General features: G+C 37.1%; 1 protein-coding gene across 13 annotated transcripts in view; it reads left to right on the forward strand.

The window, feature by feature from the left end:
* Positions 1-22,361, forward strand: part of SLIT2 (slit guidance ligand 2) — a 265,376-nt gene that overhangs the window by 136,421 nt on the left and 106,594 nt on the right. For all 13 annotated transcript variants that reach the window (XM_030492445.1, XM_030492444.1, XM_030492443.1 and 10 more), the window contains exon 5: positions 21,016-21,087. In XM_030492445.1, coding sequence (XP_030348305.1) covers positions 21,016-21,087 — 72 coding nt within the window. The remainder of the gene's footprint in view (positions 1-21,015; positions 21,088-22,361) is intronic.

Raw genomic sequence — 22,361 nt, forward strand, 5'->3', positions numbered from 1 at the left:
GGGCAGTGGATCAGGACCACTTGTCATTCCTTTTTAACACAATCTTCTTATAATCAAACCCATTCATACAATTTTGTTACTGCTTTTCAGTTTTTGATATACATCAAACATTTTGGGGATAAATTGCTTCCGGAGTTGTTTTTGGGTGCTTCAGATTCCATTTCTCTACTGTATTTGGAATATGTAAATAATGAAATGACACAGAAGTGATACCACTTCTAAAGCATACATTTCTAACGGCACACAGTCAGTTGTTTTGAAAATGCTTATTTATGATGCGTTGACCCTTGAAAAAGATTTGCATTGTAAGACTTATCCTTCCAACTTCTGCACAAATGTGTCATTGATTTACCATTGTAAGGGAAGAGAGCTTTGTACAAATAATGGAAATAAGATTTCCAAAGACTGTAGAGCCAATTCCAAATGTTAATATTTTTAAACCTAATAATAGAATGCATGTAATAACACAGTTTATTTTAATCTTCATCAGATAAATGGTGTCTCAAATCTCTAAGTACAGTATGTGAGAAAACAAACTTTGTATTTTATCCTAAGAGTTAGGTTTTCACTGAAATAGACATTTCTGCAGGGAAGGACAGAAAAAAAAGGTAAATCTTTCTCTTGCTCTCTGAGAATTCTGGTGAATTTGCTTCTATGGTAACCAATTAGCCAGAGCTTATTAATCATGTAAAACAGGAACTGTTTGCATTTTTTAAAACCTTCATTTGCAAATCAGCATATCTAAAAGATAAAATTAAATTTCTTTCCCAAGACCACAAGTCTTCTTTGTAGATGGAAACAACTAAGTTTACAGTTTAAAAAGCAAAGGAAAAGGTGCTCCTAGGCAGCAGCATCCATCCACACTAAAAGCAAATATTTGTTTTTGGAGGAGAGAATGGCTGTCCCCAGAGCAGCAAGCTTAGCAAAAGCAGGAATGGAAGGGCAGAGCTCATCTTTTATGGAAGTCAGATAAATTTCATGCTCTTTAACATCAACTGTGACTGCAGGCTTTTCACTGAAGCCTGGCTCCTTCCCCAGTGTGAGCAAAATAGGAAAAGTGATTAAAGTTCACTCAGTAGTGGACAGCAGGAGGCAACTGCTCCCGTATCTTCAGCTGAGGGAGAGGGCGAAAGGGCTCTTTAAGAAGACTTGTGAGGCTTCTTTGAAGGAAAGAAATAAGACTCATAGGGCCTATAGATGCCTACACTAACATTCATTCATTTCCTGTACTTCATATGGCTTCTTTGACACATTGTAATATTGTCATCCCCTTCATTAAAATGTTCATTATGAAAGGGGAAAGAGAGAAAATGTAACTGTTAACTGGAGTCAAGGGTCAGCAAGTTCTGCTGTGAGTAAACGGCTCAGAGCTGCCTTGGATAATAGCAGCAGCTCTGGGGCAGATAAGACAGACAGACAGAGAAATGGAAATAGGGACCTTACAAATAGTCACGTTTAGTGTCCCATCTTGTGATGGATGGGAGTCTTGAGTGTCCTGACAAGTCTCAAAAGGCTGAAGTGGCTAGCAGATCCTTCTAGATCCTGCCTTTTGGCTTTTTCCCTCTGTCTCTTTTTTCTGTTACTCCCTGTTTAAAGTTGTGCAATCAGTATTCACACATTCTTACAACTAATAGGATTAGAGGTGTTGCAAAGGGATTTGAACAAGATAATTAGTTTACTGCTTAGCCCACAGTGTAACAGGCAAAACCACTCTGAGAAAAGGCAGATAAAATGGGTCAGAAAATGTGTGGGAAATGAGGTAAAGCCTCTCAAACAGGACCTCAATCAGCTGTACCATTATGAAGGGGTCGTGGAGTATTCATTCATTCCTGCAGACTGTTGACTTTTTTGGCTTGGCCACCAGAGGTGTCAAGGAACAAGACTGAGCTGAACAGTAGGAAGTGTTGCTGGACACCAGGGGGTCTGTTTCAAGTGCCTAAATGCAGTTTCACATTCTTTGCCACCATGCCACATGGAGCAATGATGGAAAATTGAAGCACGCAGCCTCAAGCACTTTAGAAAGCTGAAGCTGCAAAGTTTCTCATAAAGCTTGGGCTGGATCACATGGTGAGAAAGAGACGGGCTACTGAAGTATTGAATCAGGAAACTTATAGAATCATAGAATAGTTAGGCTTGGAAAGGACCTTAAGATCATCTACTTTATGTCTAATATTATGTTTTGACCTCTATCTAGCAGAGTTATTTAAAACATAAATTTCTAGTAGTGGGTTGAAGCATTCCATTTAAATATATCTTTTCCTGTTTTAAAATGTGCCATATAGAAAAAGCCCCTAAACCCAGATCCCACTGTCCCCTCTCAGTGATACCATATGGTGCTTGAATTACTAAGTGATGGTACTTGGTTTCCAAAGGAGCAGCAGGAAGTACTTCAAAGTTACTGCTCTCCGTCCCCCTCCCCCTTTTTTTTTTTTTTTTTTGCCTGTGAAACATGTATGAACCACCAGCCTGATCAAAGCTGCCAGAAGTTGTTAGGAGACATGTTGACCTGGGCTTTTGCCTGTGTATGGTAACTTAGAGGTGCCTCCTCTTTGCAGAAGAAACAGCAGGAGCTGCTCTAATGAACTGTCCAGCAGCTCCTTCTTGCAGTGTATATACAACCAGAGGTGAGAAGAGGTTAATCCATAGGGGAACTAGTTACGAAAGCAAAGTCAAAATACCAAGGAGTCGTATGACCAAAATTCAACTTGAAACCAAAGATGGTTGCTGACATTTTCTGTTTCTTTTAATGAAACTCTCCTTTCAATCTTTTGCTTTTTGTGTCAGCTTGTAAGTTTTAAATACTTGAGCTGCAGTGCAGGAGTATGTATTATGTACAATACAGAACATCATGGTGCCTGTAGCAAATTGACCTCCCATTCATTTTAAATACCTGTATCTTATTTCTAAAGGAGATTAGATTCCTAATCTTAAAATTAGGCTCACTTTTATTTCAGCATAGGGATTTATTATGATAATCTTTATCTGCTCATAAATGTAAAGAAGACAAAGACGTTCGCCATTAGACATGTACATACCTGAAATCCTTATACTATAATCGCAGCTGTTGTGATTTTCATCATTAAGCACATTTACCCCAGAGTTTTATCCTGGTTTTATTTTTAAAAAAATCTGGCAGTCTCCATTTGTTATTTAAATGTTTTTTCTGCAACTCCCTGTTCAATTGGGATTTCTTCTAGCTAGGATGTCTTCTCTGCCTCACCCTGGAATCTCTATTTTGTGTTGCTTATTATTGTGTGTATGGGAGAGGGAATCATGAATATCGAAAATACTGTGAAAAGCAGACACTGTGAGATATTTGCTGGTTCTTCAGGTCAGGCATTGCACCATGCATATGTTTAAATATGTGGAAGGTAATTTCCCACTGGAAGTGAAGTGTATCCCTAATTAAACAAAAAACCAAGAAAACCCCACAGGCATGCTGAAGACTCTTCCTGTTCTATGTGAAAAGAGGTATTAATCAGTATTATAAATAACATGTACCTATAATGACATTTCAGCTAGGTTAAACAGAAACAAAAATTAAAACAGAAATTGAGGAGACTAAAATACATACCTTAAAGTTCCTCAGAGCATTTATTTTGACGCATAGACTTAACACCTGACTAAAATCAATGTGACTGATACACAAAATTCGGGTTTATTTTGTATGGCAATGCTGTTTTGAATGTTGGCTTTGAATCTGGTAAGTCCTTCTCCCTGGGCTACCAGGATATCTCTATTCAAATCTATATTTTTATGTGATTGTTTATGTTTGGTTAAACTGCTTAATTAGTAGAGTTCATCAGAACATTTGTGGGCATATTTTCCCATCAGATACTTGTGTAATATGTGATATCAGTGAGGAAAATTTGGCTTACTTTCACTATTTATAGATGTGGATGGGAAGATGGTTAGCAGAGGGCAAAGGAGATATGGAAAAAGAAACTGAAAAAAAAAAATTATTCTGCAGATCCGGGACTTAATTAGATACTCTGTATCCCTACTGAATGCTGAATTTGATCTTTTCATTTTCACAGCTTGCAGACCTTTCATTTTCACCCACGGTCTAGTTAAAATTGATACTAAGGGAAAATATTTAATTTTTTTTTATCCTTGTTTGGTGTAAACATTTGTAGACATATCGTCATGACTCCTTGGTTCCTTTAGTGTATTTAGTGTATTTTTAGTTCACGTATCTGAAGCATTCAGTACCACTGCAGTCCAACTTCTGACTTGCTCAGTTGCAAGTCAGGGATGAATCCTTATCTGCACTTACTGTAGCTCTTCCAGTATATGTTTTAACTATTTCTGATTCTTCCCAGAAGACCTACCACCTACCATGGTGTCCTTGGTAACATAGTACCTATGTTATTCTGCAGGAATGCAGACCTGACACAAAATCGTAGTGTCATAGAACAATAGAATGGTTTGGGTTGGAAGGGGCCTTAAAGATCACCTATTTCCAGCCCCCTGCCGTGGACAGGGACATCTTCCACCAGACCAAGTTGCTCAAAGCCCCATCCAACCTGGCCTTGAACATTTTCAGGGATGGGGCATCCACAACTTCTCTGGGCAGCCTGTGCCAGTGTCTCAACACCCTCATACTGAAGAACTTCCTTACATATGTCTGATGTAAATCTACCTTTTTTCACCTGAAAGCCGTTCTCCCTTGTCCTATCACTGCATGCCCTTGTAAGAAGTCCCTCTCCAGCTTTCTTGTAGGCCTCATTTAGGTATTGGAAGCTGCTCTAAAGTTTCGCTGGAGCCTTCTCTCCTCCAAACTGAACAAGCCCAACTCTCAGCCTGTCTTCATAGGAGAGGTGCTCCAGCCCTCTGAACTTCTTCGTGTTCCTCCAATGGAGTCGTTTGAGCATGTCCACGTCCCTCTTGTGTTGGGGGTCCCAGAGCTGAACACAGTACTTCAAGTGGGGTCTCACGAGAGCAGAGTAGAGGGGCAGGATCACCTCCCTCGACCTGCTGGCCATGTTCTTTTTGATGCAGCATACGGTTGGCTTTCTAGGCTGCAAGCACACACTGCCAGCTCATGTTGAGCTTCTTGTCAACCAACACCCCGAAGTCCTTCTCAGGGCTGCTCTCAATCCTTTTTCTATCCAGCCTGTGTTTCTGCTTGGGATTGCCCTGACCCAGGTGCAGGACCATGAATTTGGCCTTGTTGAACTTAATGAGGTTCACACTTGCCCACCTCTGAAGCCTGTCAAGGTCTCTCTGGATGGCATCCCTTCCCTCCAGTGTGTCAACTGCACCACACAGCTTGGTGTCATCAGCAAACTTGCTGAGGGTGCACTCAACCCCACTGTCCATGTTGCCAAGAAAGATGTTGAACAGCGCCGGTCCCAATACTGACCTCTGAGGAACACCACTCGTCCTTTAAATTGCACATGCTTCAGCACCTTCCTGAATTGGGATGAGGTTATTTGTATGTTCGTGGTTTAAGAAGAGCTATGTTGAGCTGAGTTAGTGTAATTTGCCTTCCTACATCTCTGAAGGAGCTGTACCATAACTTACACAGTTCATGTTGTTACAGTCCATCTTACAAGATGTAAGCATAATAGATTTTCAATTAGTTGATGCTAGTTGATACTTAAGAGCTTTGACAAGTAATGCTTTTGTTTTCAGAATTGGTGGGGATGAGGAGCATTCCCTTAAATAGATTTCATTCCCAACCTATCAAAATTAGGGTTATTGATTACTTAAAAAAACCCTAACAAAATAATGTTAAAACTAAACCAAAAAATTCCTAGAAATGATCATTAGGGAGTTTTGGATTTCTGTCTCGAAAAAGTTTCTTCAAAGGAGGCCTATAATACTAGTAAATAGTAGGTGTAGAGAGAAACTACTTACCGTGTCCATCTCTCTTCCAAATCACCTTGCACATGTAGAATAGATAATTCAAAGTTGTGACTGGCCTGAATTTACTATAGACATCTTGGTTTTAAATTAGAGGAATCAAGTTGTGTATTTCTCATGCACTGGTTAAAATTAAAGCAGGAAATCATGCTGACATATGAAATGAATGGCAATGGGATACAGAGTTAGTTACTCTGTGATTTAATGCATTGTCCTAAATATGTGAGATGTATAAGTTTATAGAAATTTTAGTTCTTTACTGCCATAAAGCAGTGACTTTCTTAAGTGATGTATCTTCAATAATTCTACAATATTTTGATTCATAAAAGTTAAGTAGATTGGAAGGGGCTTAAAAAAATGCATTTTAGTAGGCTTTTTGACAGATGTGCCTTAAAAGCTTAGAGAAAGCAATGCACCTGTCATTTTTAATTGCAGAAAGCTTTCCATCTATTGACTTTATTTTACTAGAGCCTTCTAATGAAAAAGTTCCAGTATCTAATTTAATTTCATTTTCTTTGAGTTTGCCAGAAGAGCAATTAAATTTTAAAACTTCCAACTATGAAGTTGTGCTTCAGAAATCAGTCTCTTTATCTTATATACTATTAAGTTTCATCATATGCTTGTCATACCTTAGGAACATCTTTATATCTTTGAAGAAATGTGGCAGTGAAATGCAGTCTTTGCCTGTATTGTCTGTAGCACTAGGTAGGGTTTACAAATACAAATGTTTGTGTGATTGGGTTATTCTTATCCATTATTAGATTGCGTATCTCTGGAGCTACAAGTACATCTGTGCCTGGCAAGCTTGTGTTATCACCAGTGCATATGGGGACCTTGTGTCAGTCTTCCAGCAAAGATGTATAGCCTTGTGTAGAAGCAGGATTGGATATGCTTGTATTTCAGCCTCTAAATCAATTTCTGGGACCTTTGCTACAGATGTTGTAAGCTGAATATCTGTAAAACAGTATACTGTGATTTGAACTGCAACAGAAGAATAAGCATGAGAAGGAATTAGCCATATGGCAATAGATAGCAAGTGCAATAGAGCCTGTGGAGAAGCAAATCCTCACACCTTTTCAGCTCTCTGTGTAAATATTGTTTAAATTCAATCACCTCAGAGCTCTGAGCTGGTCCTGTTCTCAGAGGTGATCTGTTCTTACTCAGCTAAAAGAGTGAGAACAGATTCATGCACTTGCTCTTGTAAGATACATTGTCCTAGGATTTTTTGTGCTGGTGAAACTCTTACTGAAATCCTTAGAAGTATGAATGGATTTACACAGACTGCTTTAGCAGAAAGCCTGGCTGTGTAGTGTTGAGATGTTGTTATTCCCTTTAATGACTATTTTTCATATGAATGCAATGTCATGTGATGTTATATTTAGGCTTATTTCTTAAATACTAATAGTTTGTTTGTTGGGGTTTTTTTACATTTACCCTTTAAACAAAATGCAGTCATTTTATGTCTTTAAATGTTTTGTGGTACATTTCAGAATTCGTCTTCAAGCAATAGGGAAGCTTATGCATTGCTTGTTGGTTTGGTTTTTTTTAATAAATTTAATAGCGCTTTCTTTCTATTACCATAACTGTCTTCAGTCTCTGTACAGTTACCTAGACCTCTCTGTCCTCTATTTACTCATCACAAGTGTATAATAGCTTGTGAACAGAGACATCAGTGTCACCCTTATTCACTCTAGGTATGCTGCACTCAAATTTGATTGAAATTACTTAAGTGATATCCCTCCCATCCAACTGTCTTTGTGCCCCCAAATTGCAAAACAAACCACCACCCCCAAATTAAAAAAATGCCTCATACAACAAAAACACCCACCACCACCACACACAATCACTTTTTATCTAATTACTAGGGCTTCTCAGTAGGATTTTCTGGATATTTACTTGTACAAAAGCTCCATCAGCTACTCAGAAGAGTCTGGAAAATGGTCGAAGGGAAAGAATTTTGCATGGAAGCAATTTGGAGAAAAGACTTGAAAACCTAGAGGAAAAATTCTGAAGGAAGAAGTGGAGATGAGTTTTTAAAGTGCAATTAAGAGCAGCCACTTTTTGATGGTGCCAGTGGAAAAGTCCAGTCCTGGAACAGAAAATCTGAGCTTTGTGGACTTGGACCTGAAAAACATGTCTGAACAAAAATTATTACTAGTGCAAGCAGCTGAACTTTTTTGTAGCTTTGAGAGGAAAAAAGGGATAGATGTGATAGAAGTAGAAATACAATGTAAGCTTTTCTTTACATTTAAAGAAAATAAATATTCAGCTTTGCATAGATTATAGATGAATTTTCTTAGAACATTTAAATGTAATTTACGTACTGCTATTGTGGCAATAACATCCAGCCAAGGTTGTAATGTGCAATGGAGTTTTTCACAGTCTTACACTTGGAGCACTATGATCCAGTTCATTATCCTAGGTTGTTCTTTTTATTTTGCTATTGGTGAAGAAATTGGTTGTGATCAGCTCATTTTGGAATTAACCAGTTTCTTTTTTGTTGCCTATGTGCGTTTTTACAATTTTTACAAGGGTTTCCAGTTATAAATGGCCCCTGTGTTCAGCCAGGGTACACTGTTCTTGTTTTACAGACCAGTTGTACTGCTTCTGCTGTGTTCTCAGCTCCATTAGAACAGGAAACCGTTTCTTGAAATTCTGATTCTTTGCATGGCATTGAGAAGAAAGAGGTTGTGGTGAAAAGAGTTTGGGGGAAGTGGCTGGAACAGCCACATAAAGGGAAGGCAGGCTCAAGAATAAAGGGAAGCTTGGAGCCCTTGAACAGAATCTCGAGACCTGGGATTTCTGTGATGCTCAGCTAGACTATTAAAGTCATTTAATCATCGTCAGTGGGAAGTTTTACTACTAGAATTCTTGAATATTAGTATCAATATTTGCCCTGAAGTTTCCCAACAGTTTCTTTTCCTTCTTCTCCTAAGAGCTTTAAATTGATTTTCATTAACCAGCACATAAGCAACACACAATAAATAGAATAGACAAAAAATCCAGTCTGAAAAACTATCCAGTTATTTAAATAATTCAGCTTGTTCATACTGGTTTGTACTTCATTATCAGTGAAGTGGAGTATGATATGAATATACGTTTTTATCATCCTTTCCGTTTGCTCATACGACAGGTTAAAGTCCTAGTTCTTTGGGCCAGAATGCCAATGGTGTGAGGCACTCTACAAACACAGAGTAAAAAACACCCAACCAACCAGCACCCCATAAAACAAAGTGTTTCTGTGAAAAATATTACTGCACAAGAAATGACAGATGGGTATAAGCAGATGGATGAAGCCCAGGAAATCAATGATATAATATTGGTCATCTTGATAAGCAGTAATTATGACAGTAGCTTAACTGTTGTAAATTTTTTTAATCATCCACGGTAACCCTTTTATAATTTGCCTTGGTTTCTTTTGCCATTCTTAGCGTACTTTTTGGCGCTGAAAGGCAAGAACCTCAAAGCCTGAAGCATCAGTGCTTCACATACATTATGTGACTGCACACATATTGTATAAAGCTAAGACTGTACAATAAATCTGTCTTGTTAAGCAATCAGCCTGTCTCAAGAGACGATCCCCAAATTGCATCATTCAACTCAAGTGAAGGAAAAGCGAGCACAGTGCCATTCAGCTTTAATGATCTGCAAGATCATTTCTAGTTTACTCTCCAAATTTTGTCTGTCCCTTGACAAACTGTTCAAGCTTAGTTTTACTGTTAGGAAACACTTGGAGTACTTGGCTTATTATTAGACTAACAGTTTGGAGATTGATGAAAAATGTCTACGACCAGGGATGTAATTACTACTTGCCTGTATTGGAACAGCAGGTGTGCATAATGGGGCTGGATCAGGAACTCGTTCTACTCTGTTTTGAACAAAGAGAGAAATTGCCACAGTTTGCTGCGTGATATTTCAGAAGAGAATATACAGGGTTATAGACTGTACAGTGAAACTAGATAACATACCAGACAACCTTTCAGTCAGTTCCTAAAAGTGCTTATGGTTTCAATGCCACAGCAGGTGAAACAATATTAAATATTAAAGATATGTTGACAGCTGTAAACTCCTGCTAAAAAAGAAGTTTTGTTAGAGAGAAAAGTAGTGGTAGATTTTTCAGATACTGTTGAAGAGGTCTTTTGGAAAGTTAAGTAAGTATGCCATCTCATCTATTCTTACTGTGAGCGGACCCTCCCAACCAAGCCAAATGGATGTTTCAGCCATGCATATGTTGAGTGTGTAACGTACCAGAAGAAGTGAAAGTTACCTGGCAGCACCTTGCTTTGTCCTTTTAAAGTCCTTAACTTGTAGTACATTTTCAGGTCTCTCAAGTGTAATAATTGATTAAAAATTAATCACCACATAGCCTATCCAGAAACTGATGGAATTAAAACATCAGAATCTTCACTCTTTCCTTACAAAGAAATGGTCTTTTGTGGCCTTGTATGAAATAATAACACATAAAGGTTAAGGCTATTATCTATTTTGCCTTCAATACCAACCTGGTTAAATAAAAAAGAAGGGAAAATGCATGAACAAAACCCATATGTGCTTTACAAGCTATTGGCTGGACTCAGTTATGATTTTTGAAACATGAAATGCAAGATATACGTATGGCCAAAAGTCATCTCCCACTCTGCAAACTCCAAGCAGGGTTGTAGGTCAATGATACCCATACACTTCACAGCTGTGCTGCTATCTTCAGGCATTGTTAGGGGAACAGTACTGCTATTAAAAATGCATGACAAGCAGCAGTCAGCAAATGTCACTCGATACCTTCCTTCAGCTTGACCAGTTTGAGACGTGTTGGGGATAAAGAGTTGGCAAGTTTTTCTTTGTGGGGGGAGTGGGGTGATCTTAAGAACTTCAAGCTTTTCTTTCAAGGATCTTTTTCTAACAAAAGGATTACATTAAAGCCAAATTTGAAGTAGTATTGCAATTTTCTCTCTTTGAAATTGTGGGTGGTCCTTTCCTCTTTAGGAGCTACAACGTGTAATTATTTCCTTTTTTTTTTTTTTTTTTTTTGGTAGTCCTAAACAAAAGAGAATTACATATTAATTTAGTGGAACAGACTAATAAAGGCTCCTTTCCTTTTCAAAAATAATTTCTAAGACTCCACTAAAATACATGTGTGGTCCTAATACTTCTATTTTATTTCACAATTAGCTTTTACCACACTATGACACTCTAGCACAATAAAGAATAAATGGTGAGTTGTCTTAAGCAATTATTTTCAAATGTTACCAGAGTATACAAATTGATTTAAGTGCACTTTTGGAGACATCGTAGAGTAGAATTGATTTTGCAGCCCATAGATTAACTTTTATGCCAAGACTGAGACTGGAGGATTTGACTTATTCCAAACCCAAAATGTAATAGTTTTAAAAAGTAAGAAGGCCTAGTGCTTGCACTGTATGCTATTTTTGTTCTGCAGAAATTACCAATTACTAATACCCAAAATTATAAACAAGTCGACATCGTATTATACCGGATATGAGGAGTCAGGCTGTTTCTCTAACAAAAAGAGATTAGCATTAATTGTCACCATTTAAATTTTTGATGTCACATATGAAATGTTAAGGTCAAAGGTACTCTGAAGATTACCAGGCTACCAGTACTTCTGTTATGTAGTGTATTAGTTTTTCTCTTTTGCTGTATATGTTCTATACTGTATGTAGGAATGATATCCACCTCTGTTTTAATAAATGAATAGATAAAATGGATAAAAATATCTGCTGTTGAAATAATACAAATAATAATATACCAAATGGTATAATAAGTAAATTTTCATTCAATTACAGATTTGTAAACGGATAACATTTTAAAAACCTGAAGCATTAAGAATGAAAAAAACTTCAACGATATCATTAAAAGTAGTATAATTAAAAAGTGACGGATGAAAGTGAGCAGGGAAATTCAGTCTGAATATTCTTAGAGAAGAGGAAGATTCATTCCCTACTGTAGGAACTGCTGTGATTCCACGATTCTGTCCATATTGTAGTGATTGCCCTGTGTTGTGAAAGATTAAATATTCACTTGGGCCACGTAGCACACTATGGCGTAGGAAGTGATCCAGCTTTAGCATGAGAATAGATTATATGTCTACTATGTACAGCATCTGAATCTCTCAGGAGTCAACAGAGCAAGTGAAAATTAGTGATGCAGAGATAACCTGCAGTTCTGTGATCTAAATTTCTGTCATCTGCTCTGTGCTCCTCAGCATGGTACTGATACATACTACCTTGGTTTCTCCATCTGTAAAAAGAGGTTAATAGCACCTTTTTTAGACGTGAAATTTTATAACTTTTATGGGTAGCTGGTAGAATGAGGATATAACCAGCAATATTGATTTACAGAACTAATGCTAGAATTTATAACTCATATTTTTGATCTTCACAAGGAGATAAATATGTGCTTAGAGGCATTGGCTACTGCTGGTAGTATTCAACTCCTTTTCTATCTTCATTATCAAGAGGAATAGATACATTGGATGTTTTACTGAAGAACAGAAGGAAAAAAATCCACCACAACAAAAACTAATCCTGAAGTTAATAAGAAGCTAACTTGTTTATTTAATAGTCAGAGAATAATGGTAGAGCAGAGGTCTTTGATTTGGGTTGTCGGGGTTGGTTTTGGTTTTTGTTTTGTTTGTTGGTTTTTTTTTTTTGGGGGGGGTGGGTTCAGAACGAGTTTAAACACAATTGCTAATTTTTTTTTTTAAAAAACATTTCCTTATTCTGTCATAGTTGATCCATAGACCTGCCAAGACACTGTGCATTGCTAAAAGGATCTGAAAAGCCATTTGAGTATAAGATTATCTTCATAAATAAGTAATGCAGTACTGTAACTTGTTATATGGTAACTCTGTAAAGCCAAACAATTGTATTGCAACAATTAACTGGATAAGCCTCATTTGACTGATGGGAAAAGCACTTACTCATTTGTATATATTGATATATTGGCTGAACATGGGATAAAAGCCTGTTGTGTTATATAGATTAAAACATTCAGGTTTGTTTAGTAAGCTCATGCTGCAATACGATATATTTCTACCATGATGTAATTCCAAATGCTTCAATAGTTTCAGAGCAACTGTCTCTCCAGGATACTCACCGTGCATTTACACCATAATGTAATAGTTCAGTAGCATCTGTATTCTTGAAGACTTTGTACTTTGGTTTGATTCTTGTTATATACTTCTGAAAACAATTTTCATGCTTACATACCTTATCCTAATACAATAAAACTAGTGGTTGCCAAAGTGTGCCTCTGTAACATTCAGAAAAGGTCTTAGATTAAATTCCTCTTCATACTGGAACTTACCAATTTAAGAGAATGGTTGGGTGATGATAAATGAAGGTTCACGAGCAGTAAAAAAAATCAGATCAAAAGTTTCCCATGGTAACTCAAACCACCTAATACAGAGTATAAATACATATTTATTATTCAAATTTAGAAAGTGGAAAAACATCATTTTAGGAGTGAAATCCAAATCAGAGATCCAGCAAACCACAAAAAAACTACTTTGCCCTTTCATTCTGTCTTCTTTGCATTGGAAAGCCCACTACTACAACAGCTTTTGCAAATAGAGGCAGCTGCCAGCATTAGTGATAACATGAAATAATCTCTTTCCACCCTTCTCTTCAGGTATATCAAGACGCAGTTGAAATCTGGGGCTTTGACTCACTTCTCTTACACTGTCATGTTGTTAACATGTTTTAACCTTCCAGGAGCTCAGGTTTTAGGGCTGGTGTCTTCAGCACCTCCCAGTTGGGCGGGGTACTTAATTTTCTGTGACATCATCCTATTATTCCATCCTGTTCTGTAGCATCAAAGCCAGGGGAATAAATAGCTCTTGCAAACCTGGGTCTTGCTCTGGAATAGGCTTGAGATTTTAGGTGGCATGCCTCATTAAGGTGACTGTGGCTGGAGAAGTATCTCGTGCCATGCAAGACCTCATAGACATCTCATCCACTCAGTGGGTAAAGAACTGGCTCGATGGCTGCGCGCAAAGAGTTGTGGTAAATGGCTCGATGTCCAACTGGAAACCTGTAACGAGTGGTGTCCCTCAGGGATCGGTGTTGGGACCTGTCCTGTTCAACATCTTTGTCGGCGACATGGACAGTGGGATTGAGTGCGCTCTCAGCAAGTTTGCCAACGACACCAAGCTGTGTGGTTCGGTTGATACGCTGGAGGGAAGGGATGCCAACCAGAGGGACCTTGACACGCTTGTGAGGTGGGCTGATGCCAACCTTATGAAGTTTAACCAAGCCAAGTGTAAGGTTCTACGCCTGGGTCGGGGCAATCCCAGGCACAACTACAGGTTGGGCAGAGAAGAGATTCAGAGCAGCCCTGCAGAGAAGGACTTGGAGGTACTGGTTGACGAGAAGCTTAACATGAGCCAGCAGTATGCACTCGCAGCCCAGAAAGCCAACCGTATCCTGGGCTGCATCAAAAGAAGCGTGACCAGCAGGTCAAAGGAGGTGATCCTGCCCCTCTACTCTGCTCTCGTGAGACCTCACTTGGAGTACTGTGTACAGTTCTGGTGTCCTCAACATAAAAAGGACATGGAGCTGTTGGAGCAAGCCCAGAGGAGGGCCACAAGGATGATAAGAGGGCTGGAGCACCTCCCATATGAAGACAGGCTGAGAAAGTTGGGGTTGTTCAGCCTGGAGAAGAGAAGGCTACATGGAGACCTCATAGCAGCCTTCCAGTATCTGAAGGGGGCCTATAAGGATGCTGCGGAGGGACTCTTCATTAGGGACTGTAGTGGTAGGACACAGGGTAATGGGTTCAAACTTAAACAGGGGAAGTTTAGATTAGATGTAAGGAAGAAGTTCTTTACAGTGAGGGTGGTGAAGCACTGGAATGGGTTGCCCAGGGAGGTTGTGGATGCTCCATCCCTGGCGGTGTTCAAGGCCAGGTTGGACAGAGCCTTGGATGACATGGTTTAGTGCAAGGTGCCCCTGCCCATGGTAGGGGGGTTGGAACTAGATGATCTTAAGGTCCTTTCCAATCCTTACTATTCTATGATTCTGTGATTCTATGATTCTAATGAAGTCTAGAATCCAGTGAGTAGCCTGTGCTGGAACACATTTCACAGACTCTCTCACAGCTCCCTGATGAATAAGTAGTATGTCTTCTGTGATTTCTATGATTTCTATGAGTCATTCTATGATTTTGTAATTCTCCCTGCCATCTAAATATCTGTACTTTTTAAGGTGTGCAGATATGTTGTAGGAACTCTGAATAGTACTGATGAAAAAGCAAATCATAGTGATAACATCTAAAAAGGAGAGGACTGTTTAATATTCATAAATGACTTGTTTATTTAGTTTCATTATTTTGGGATAAGTATCTAATTGATACATGTGTTCATAAAAAAAAGTTATTACTTGTTCCACCAAAATCACCTGACTAGACTAGATAATCATTGCAGGTCCTTTCCAACTGAACTATCCTATCCTATTCTAAAATATGTATATGGGTTTTTCAGCACCTTTGCATTGCAAGTGAAAATCCTCATGTCCAAGTGAATGTATTTGATTTTTCAGTCAAGTAATTTGAAGAAATTCTCTCCCTGTTTATTTCTTTGAATGCCCTGTAGTCTCATTATTTATGATAGTTTGCCACCTTGTACAGGCATCAGGGATTTCATGCAGAATATAGTTAGCTAGTATTAAAACTATTGTTTTGCAGTAAGATATGTACTAAGAAAGCCTTACTTTATTCATGTCAGATATATTTAAATCATTATTAAGGATACTGATCATGGAGTAGCCACCTTCTGAGCTGTTTTTATGAACTGGTGTAAATAAACTGATAAGTATTCAATACTTAGTTCGACTCAATATTTCTGCCTTTTCCTTTAAAAATCAGGACACATTACTCATTCCCAGTACTCAGTATTTTACAAAGTAGAGAGTGGCAGTATAGATTTATGATACCAGTGGTCAGACACAGGGGGAGGTTAAACCATAGAGGAAAATAAAATTACAAGTAATTAAATTTACACGCAAGTTTGCCATCTTCAAAAGATTTATTGTTTCAGAATGAACAATGGTTTTAGCCACACAAAACTGTGATACAGCCTTAACAGCTTATGATATAGATATTATATGTGGTGTTGCAATTTATATAATTAAAAATTTAGCACTCCTTTTAGGGTAAATGGGATATTCAGCTGGGAACCATATATGGTGAGTAATAAAATAGCTGCAATGCAGTACTGTCTGCATTTTTTAAGAGCTGAAACACTCTATAAGGCTTATTAATATCAGGTTATCTAAGGGCTTTATCCTCAGATAAAAAAGCAACAGCATAACTAGGTTTTTGAGGTTTTCTGTGAGAATAGGTTATTCTATTGGTATGAATTTCAAATGTTAGCAGGATTCTAGGTTGGAGGTTTTTTTCCTGATATACTTCTATCTGCTAACCAGTAAATATGATAATATTTACCATTTGCATCCTGTTCTTAGGAAGGATTCAGTAGTAGCAAGGCTTTGGCGAGGTCTTTCTCCTATTTCCACAAAGCATAATGCATTGTAATTACTAATGTATCTCAGAATAAAAAAATAATTAACTGTATATACATAAAATGAAGCTGATGTAGGGTTGGGGAGGGTGGAGGGTGGGGTGAAAGGTTAGATTTATTTGGGGGGGGTTTCCTATTTCATTGGTTTGTGAAATACAAGAAATTACATTATTTGAGGCGTAATTTCAAATTAGACAAATTCTACTGTCTACTGTCATTGGAATTAAATCCTTAATTTTTGGAAATTGGTTTAAAAGCTGAGGCATATGTGATTTATGAGGATATGTTCCATGTAAATTGCCTTGACGCAGTTTGTTTAAAAAGAAATTCCATTTTATGTTAGCACAATGATTCCAGGATTACTTGATCATAGATCTTAGAGAGGCTATATTCTTTCTCTGGTTTTATTGCTGAGTTTGAATACTTGATAGACTGTGTTAATCTAAAAAAAAAAAAAAAAGTTATTTAGGTGTAACATAGTCTCTGATTTAGAAACACACACCTTGTCTTCTGTGGAGGGAAAAGCTAGTATGCAAGTTTTTAAAAGAATCACTATCCTTGGGTAAAAAATCAGAAGTCTTTGTGCATTCTCCTCTGTGTATCTTCATTTAAAGTGGGATTCAGCTTTGTTTGGCTTATGGATTTGGTTTTCTTCTTTTGCTTTTGAGAAAATAGGGTTGCAGCCAGAGTATTACAACTCAGAAGATTGCTTGACATACATATAGCTTAAATAAATCTGAAACAAACCTCTATAAACAGGATGGTGCAGTCACATCTAGAGCAGCACAGGTGCTCATCTCTTTCTTCTTTGAAAAGACTGTTTTTCAGCTGCTGCCAGCCTAACTTGCTCAGATGGCTTTTTGTGTGCAAATCCACTATTTAACCCAAATATTACTGTGCCACCTTTTGCCTTGATGAAAGGAGCCCGAGAGCTCTCTTTGAGGACATCTCACACTAAAAGACGGTGAAGTTACATGTGGCGGTTCAGGTCCAGAGCACTGGTTTTGTAATGTAGGAGTGGGGAGATGCACTGGAGACTGGGTGGTTGAAGGTGCTCTGCTGGCCAGTGAACAAAATGAATGAAGCCCAAAAAGTTGCAGTAAGGAATTTTTTTGAAGGGTCAATGTCTAAGGTACTCCAGACTGAAGAGTTTGGAATATATCTTTCTGGGAATGATATAATAGAGTCAAGAACAATTTAGTTCAAAGAGGCCTATAGGACAACTAGAATCTTCATAAAAATTAACTCATCAAAACATTTTACTAGACCATTGTGCTTTATTAATACAAACAAACAAACAAAACAAAACAAAAAAACATCAAAAACCAAAAACCAACCAACCGAAAAAAAAACAACCAACCAACTGAAAAATCTGTAGGATAGCTTCATATGTGAAGCAGGTTCATGACTTTTCTTTTAAAAATATGGATTTGTTCTTGTAAAAGTAGGATGTTCGGGGTTTTAGGGCTTAAATTTTATTGAAATACTTATAAAGCTTCTTTCATTTTAGTTGTACCAAATGCCATCGTAAAGTGTTCAAATGCTATCTCTTTTTGACATGGAAGGTGAAGTTCACATAGTTACCAGTGCAGGAAAACAACAACTATCAGCCTGTAAAGGAGGTTTCTTCACTGCAGAATATAAGCTCCAAAGTCAAATCAATGTAGCATAATGGCCTGCAAAATTGCCTGGGTTTGTCTACAAAATAAATTTTTGCCCCATTTCCCCAGAAGGTCACAGTGCACCCAGTGCTGCTTGTGACCTTTTTTTTTGTGAGCAATCTAAGAATTGCAGTGGAATGAGTTAAAGCATCATAAAAAAAGACCACACAGCAACTTCTCACTGAGTCCTAGATCTGCAGTGTGAAATGTAGGTGTGATTTGTGCAAGAAAAATGTGAATGTTTATTTAAGCCCACAGGTTTTTATAAGGAAACCTTTTTATACTGAGCAGATGAAAACTTGAAGCAATCAATAAATAATTACTAAAACCTTTTTCCTGCTATTATAAGTAGTCATAAGTTGTGTGTTGAAATATTTTTGAGAGAAGTAGAATTTTGCAGTGAATAACTTACACTTTTATTACATAAACAGATCCAAGTAAGTTTTGCAAACCAGCAGACGCAAAAATTTCTCTCAGAAAACTACATTGCTCACCTAACTTAGGCTCTCCGTTTAGAGGGTCTGCGTTCATAGGGATGCATTAGACAGTGCCTTGTACAGCAGGGATGGGAACTTTTGCAGTCAAGTAGTTTACATTTCAAATGTGCTAAAATTAGCAGTGAACAGTGCTTCAGACTACATGAGTCTGTACTACATGGAAGTGGTGCTGACTGTGTGGACCCAGTGTTAAACATAGCATGCAATTAGTCAGTTTACTGTCTTTTACACATGCATATACGCAGACATACATCTGCAAACATACAACCTCAGTGTATTTTTTATTGAGGAACCTGCTCAATAGCTGTTATTTGTAAGTCCTTGCATTTGTGCTAAGATTTGCATTTAGCCAAGGAAAGAGAGATTTTGACCACTGATATTTTTAATTAGATTTTTAAAAATAATTTACAGTGTCTCAGTCTTATCCATCTTTCACTTTTTTAATTATATAAAAAGGTGAAAGATGATACTCTATTAACTGACATAAAAAACCTAATGCACCATTACCCATTACTTGCTGCAGTATATATTTATTAGTATGGTAGTGGTTTACGTAGTTATATACATATATCTGTATTATAAACTATTCATTGATCATGATGCAAATCACCACTGCTAACCTAACCACTTTATGCTTGACTTTTTATAGGTAAAATATATTAATCAGTTAAACAGAAGTGTAAATATAGATATTTGCTGTTTATACTTACAATGGAATTTCTTTTAAAGGAAGTAGGCTGTTAAATCATGCTACCGTAACAAATGCTGAAGGCTGCTTTTTCATTCTTTGCCATTGAATTTATTGTCAGAGCTGTGCAGTCATATCCCATTTCAGGATTACTTAGGTGGCTTGAAAATTAAATCATAGTTCACAGATTCTCTTTTTTCACACACAGTTAATAATGGTAAAATTTTGTCTACTTTTAAATATACTTCTCAAGATATTGCAGTGCAGTTAGATGCATGAACTATGAAAGATTTAGTAAATAGAATGTGATTTTCCATAAATTCGCAATTAATTCGATACAATAAAGTAGCTGTCAATGTATGTAGAATTATTTTCAAAAGAATTATATTGATATAAATTCTGTTAAAGTCAGGCAGCCTGGGATTTTAGAAAGTCCTCAAGTTATTGTTTTTTGAAGTTCATAGATCTGAAAGACTGTCAGGAGTGATTACTAATAACTGGGAATATGAGCTCATGCTTTTTAAGGAAAGAATATGTCAAAAGCATGACTGTTTATGTCTAATCAACTAAATGATTCTTGCTTATTCGCTTCATCTGAGCTAGGTCTCTTCTTTCTGTGCACCATTTTGCAATGTTTCTCCTAAAAGCTGTCTCTGAAAAGGTCATCTAAAGATGCCTCTGAAAAGCAACGCATTGCAAAACTTTACTTCTCCTGTTAGGAGGTTGGATTGTGTTTGATGTGCTTTTGGAGTGAAGCTCTTGATTTGATTTTAGAAAAATGAAATCCAGTTACCCACAACAAAACTGCTCAGCAAACAAGCTGAAAATCCTAGAATACAGACAGTCTGTAGGCATCTGATTTGTTTCTAAATTTTATTCAGACGCTCAAGTAAGCCACTTCATATAATATCTTGTGTGCCCCTTATTGTCCATATATAGATGCATCTCTGAAGGCTTCCAAAAGGAGGTCTGATTTTATAACTTTAAGACACCAAGGTACATAGGCCCTTTGAAGGCCTTCAGACACATGGGAACCATTTGTGTGGTAGGTATGTTTGTCCAGGGTAGGAAACTGTTGTTGAAGCAAGACCTCCAAACCACATCTCCTGTTTGCTTATACTGATAGCAAAAAATATTGAACAAGAAGTTTAAGAACATTTCTCTTTTGGAAAAGATACTGGTTTCAGATAGTGTGGTACAGCTGTTCATGCAGGCATTTGGGGGAGGAGCATTAGATATTTGCTGCAGAATGGTTTTTAATACCTTCTTTTAAAATATATGGTGCTTCCCACTCTGAAACAAAATTCAGAAATATATTGGTCTGAGACATTACACAGCTTGATAGCTTTCTCTCAACAGCTTCCTCTTTGAAAAAAGGGGAAAAAAAGAAAAAAAACTTGTTCTTTTTGCTGATTTTCAGTCTTCCTTCTATGAAGCTGAATCAAATATTTGATGTCATGGGTTTCGAATGGGTTGAAAAGTGAAATGAGTCAGAAATTAAATCAGTTTGATCTTCATTGTTGAATTATGTAATGCTTCTGCTTTTAGTTTGGCATATGTATTTGTTGCTTTGTAAAATAATTTGTCTATTATTGCTGCTGCTTTTTCATCAATTGCAAATCAGTTGAGGTAATAAAATAAGCTTCATTGGAAACATCGACTAAACTGTAATTACTGATATTATTTTCTTATATGTTCTTTTTGTTTTACACAGAAAGTAATCTATATGGCAGATTTTCAGTTTACTTTAATACTTTTTTTCCTTAGTGATCTCAGTGAAAATCAGATTCAAGCGATACCAAGGAAGGCATTCCGAGGAGCAGTAGACATAAAAAATCTGTAAGTATTTTCCTCCTTCTTGTATATATTCTGATGATAATGCTTTGTCAATACAGTCTCCTTTTATTGTATCAGATACTTTTATCCTTAGCACTTTCATAGGTGCTTAAGGAATCCCTGCATAAAACCAATGCTTACCATTTGTTTTGTCAAAATACTTTAAGGTATCTTAAGCATTCTAAAATTTCCCTACATGAAATCTAAAACATTGAATTGGAGTTGAATACAACAAGGCATTGTAACTATTTGTTTATGGTAACCTGAGTTTAATATTTGAAAGTCAGGCTATTTTAAACATTTCATTGTTTCATGTGGAAAAAATCATTTTGCCTTGGTTCTAAGTTTCTCTCTTGTTTGCTTGTATAAAAGGAAGAAAAATCATGTTATTATCTAGTTTTGCTAGCATATATTTTTGTATTTGTGTGACTATTTTTCTTACAGTTTTCTTCTGTGGTAAAATAAGTCTTTCCTAAAAGACAGATACTCACTTTCCAGGAGATCGTGACCCTGAAGTTCATGGGCAGGTTTGAATTTACCACAAATCAGTTAAGAGGACTTTTTTCAAAGGTTTAGCAGAGTGCCCAAGAGTTTGGCCCGCTTGATATGATATGTAGAAATCTGGGGGGTTTGTTTAACTGTATCTGTGATAGGATTCTTCCTCAAAGTGAAATCCTAACAGCTCAGTGGAAAAATTATTATGCTCAAAAACATGCAAGTGCTTCTCAAAGTATCTTTGTTGCTTTGTTTAATTTATGTTTTATAAGTTTCTATTTAGAACTGGTTCTGTCATTATTCATGGCCTAAAAGAGGTTTGGCTACAAGGAGAAGCCTGCAATTTTTTCCATGATCTTCTGCATTTAAAAATTGATACAGCAACAGAAAGGAACTTTGTACTAAAAATGACAGCATCATTGAGAATATTCTAGTGGTAGGGCAGTGTTTTAGAATGTAATAAGTATACTAATATATTTTGAGATAGCTCCAACCAAAAACTGAATTAGGATGCAAATCTTCAGGTAAGGTAATATTTACCTCTTGGTGTGTATTTTCAAGGTAAGGATCCTGAATTATGACCGAAACTTGTATTAAAGAGTAGATCCAGCCTTTAAAGCCTTTCTCTTTGGGGATATAATTTAAAAAAAGAAAATCATAAAGGCCATAGCATTGCTACTAAGTTCAAATCATATCTGTAGCATATAGTTTACTATGATAGCAGAAGTACTACATATCTTTCTTGGTTGTCCCAGGGGTAAAAAAAGGGAGGAAAAAAACCC

This window comes from Strigops habroptila, chromosome 7 (genome assembly GCF_004027225.2).
Source record: "Strigops habroptila isolate Jane chromosome 7, bStrHab1.2.pri, whole genome shotgun sequence".
Taxonomy (NCBI): Eukaryota; Metazoa; Chordata; class Aves; order Psittaciformes; family Psittacidae; genus Strigops; species Strigops habroptila.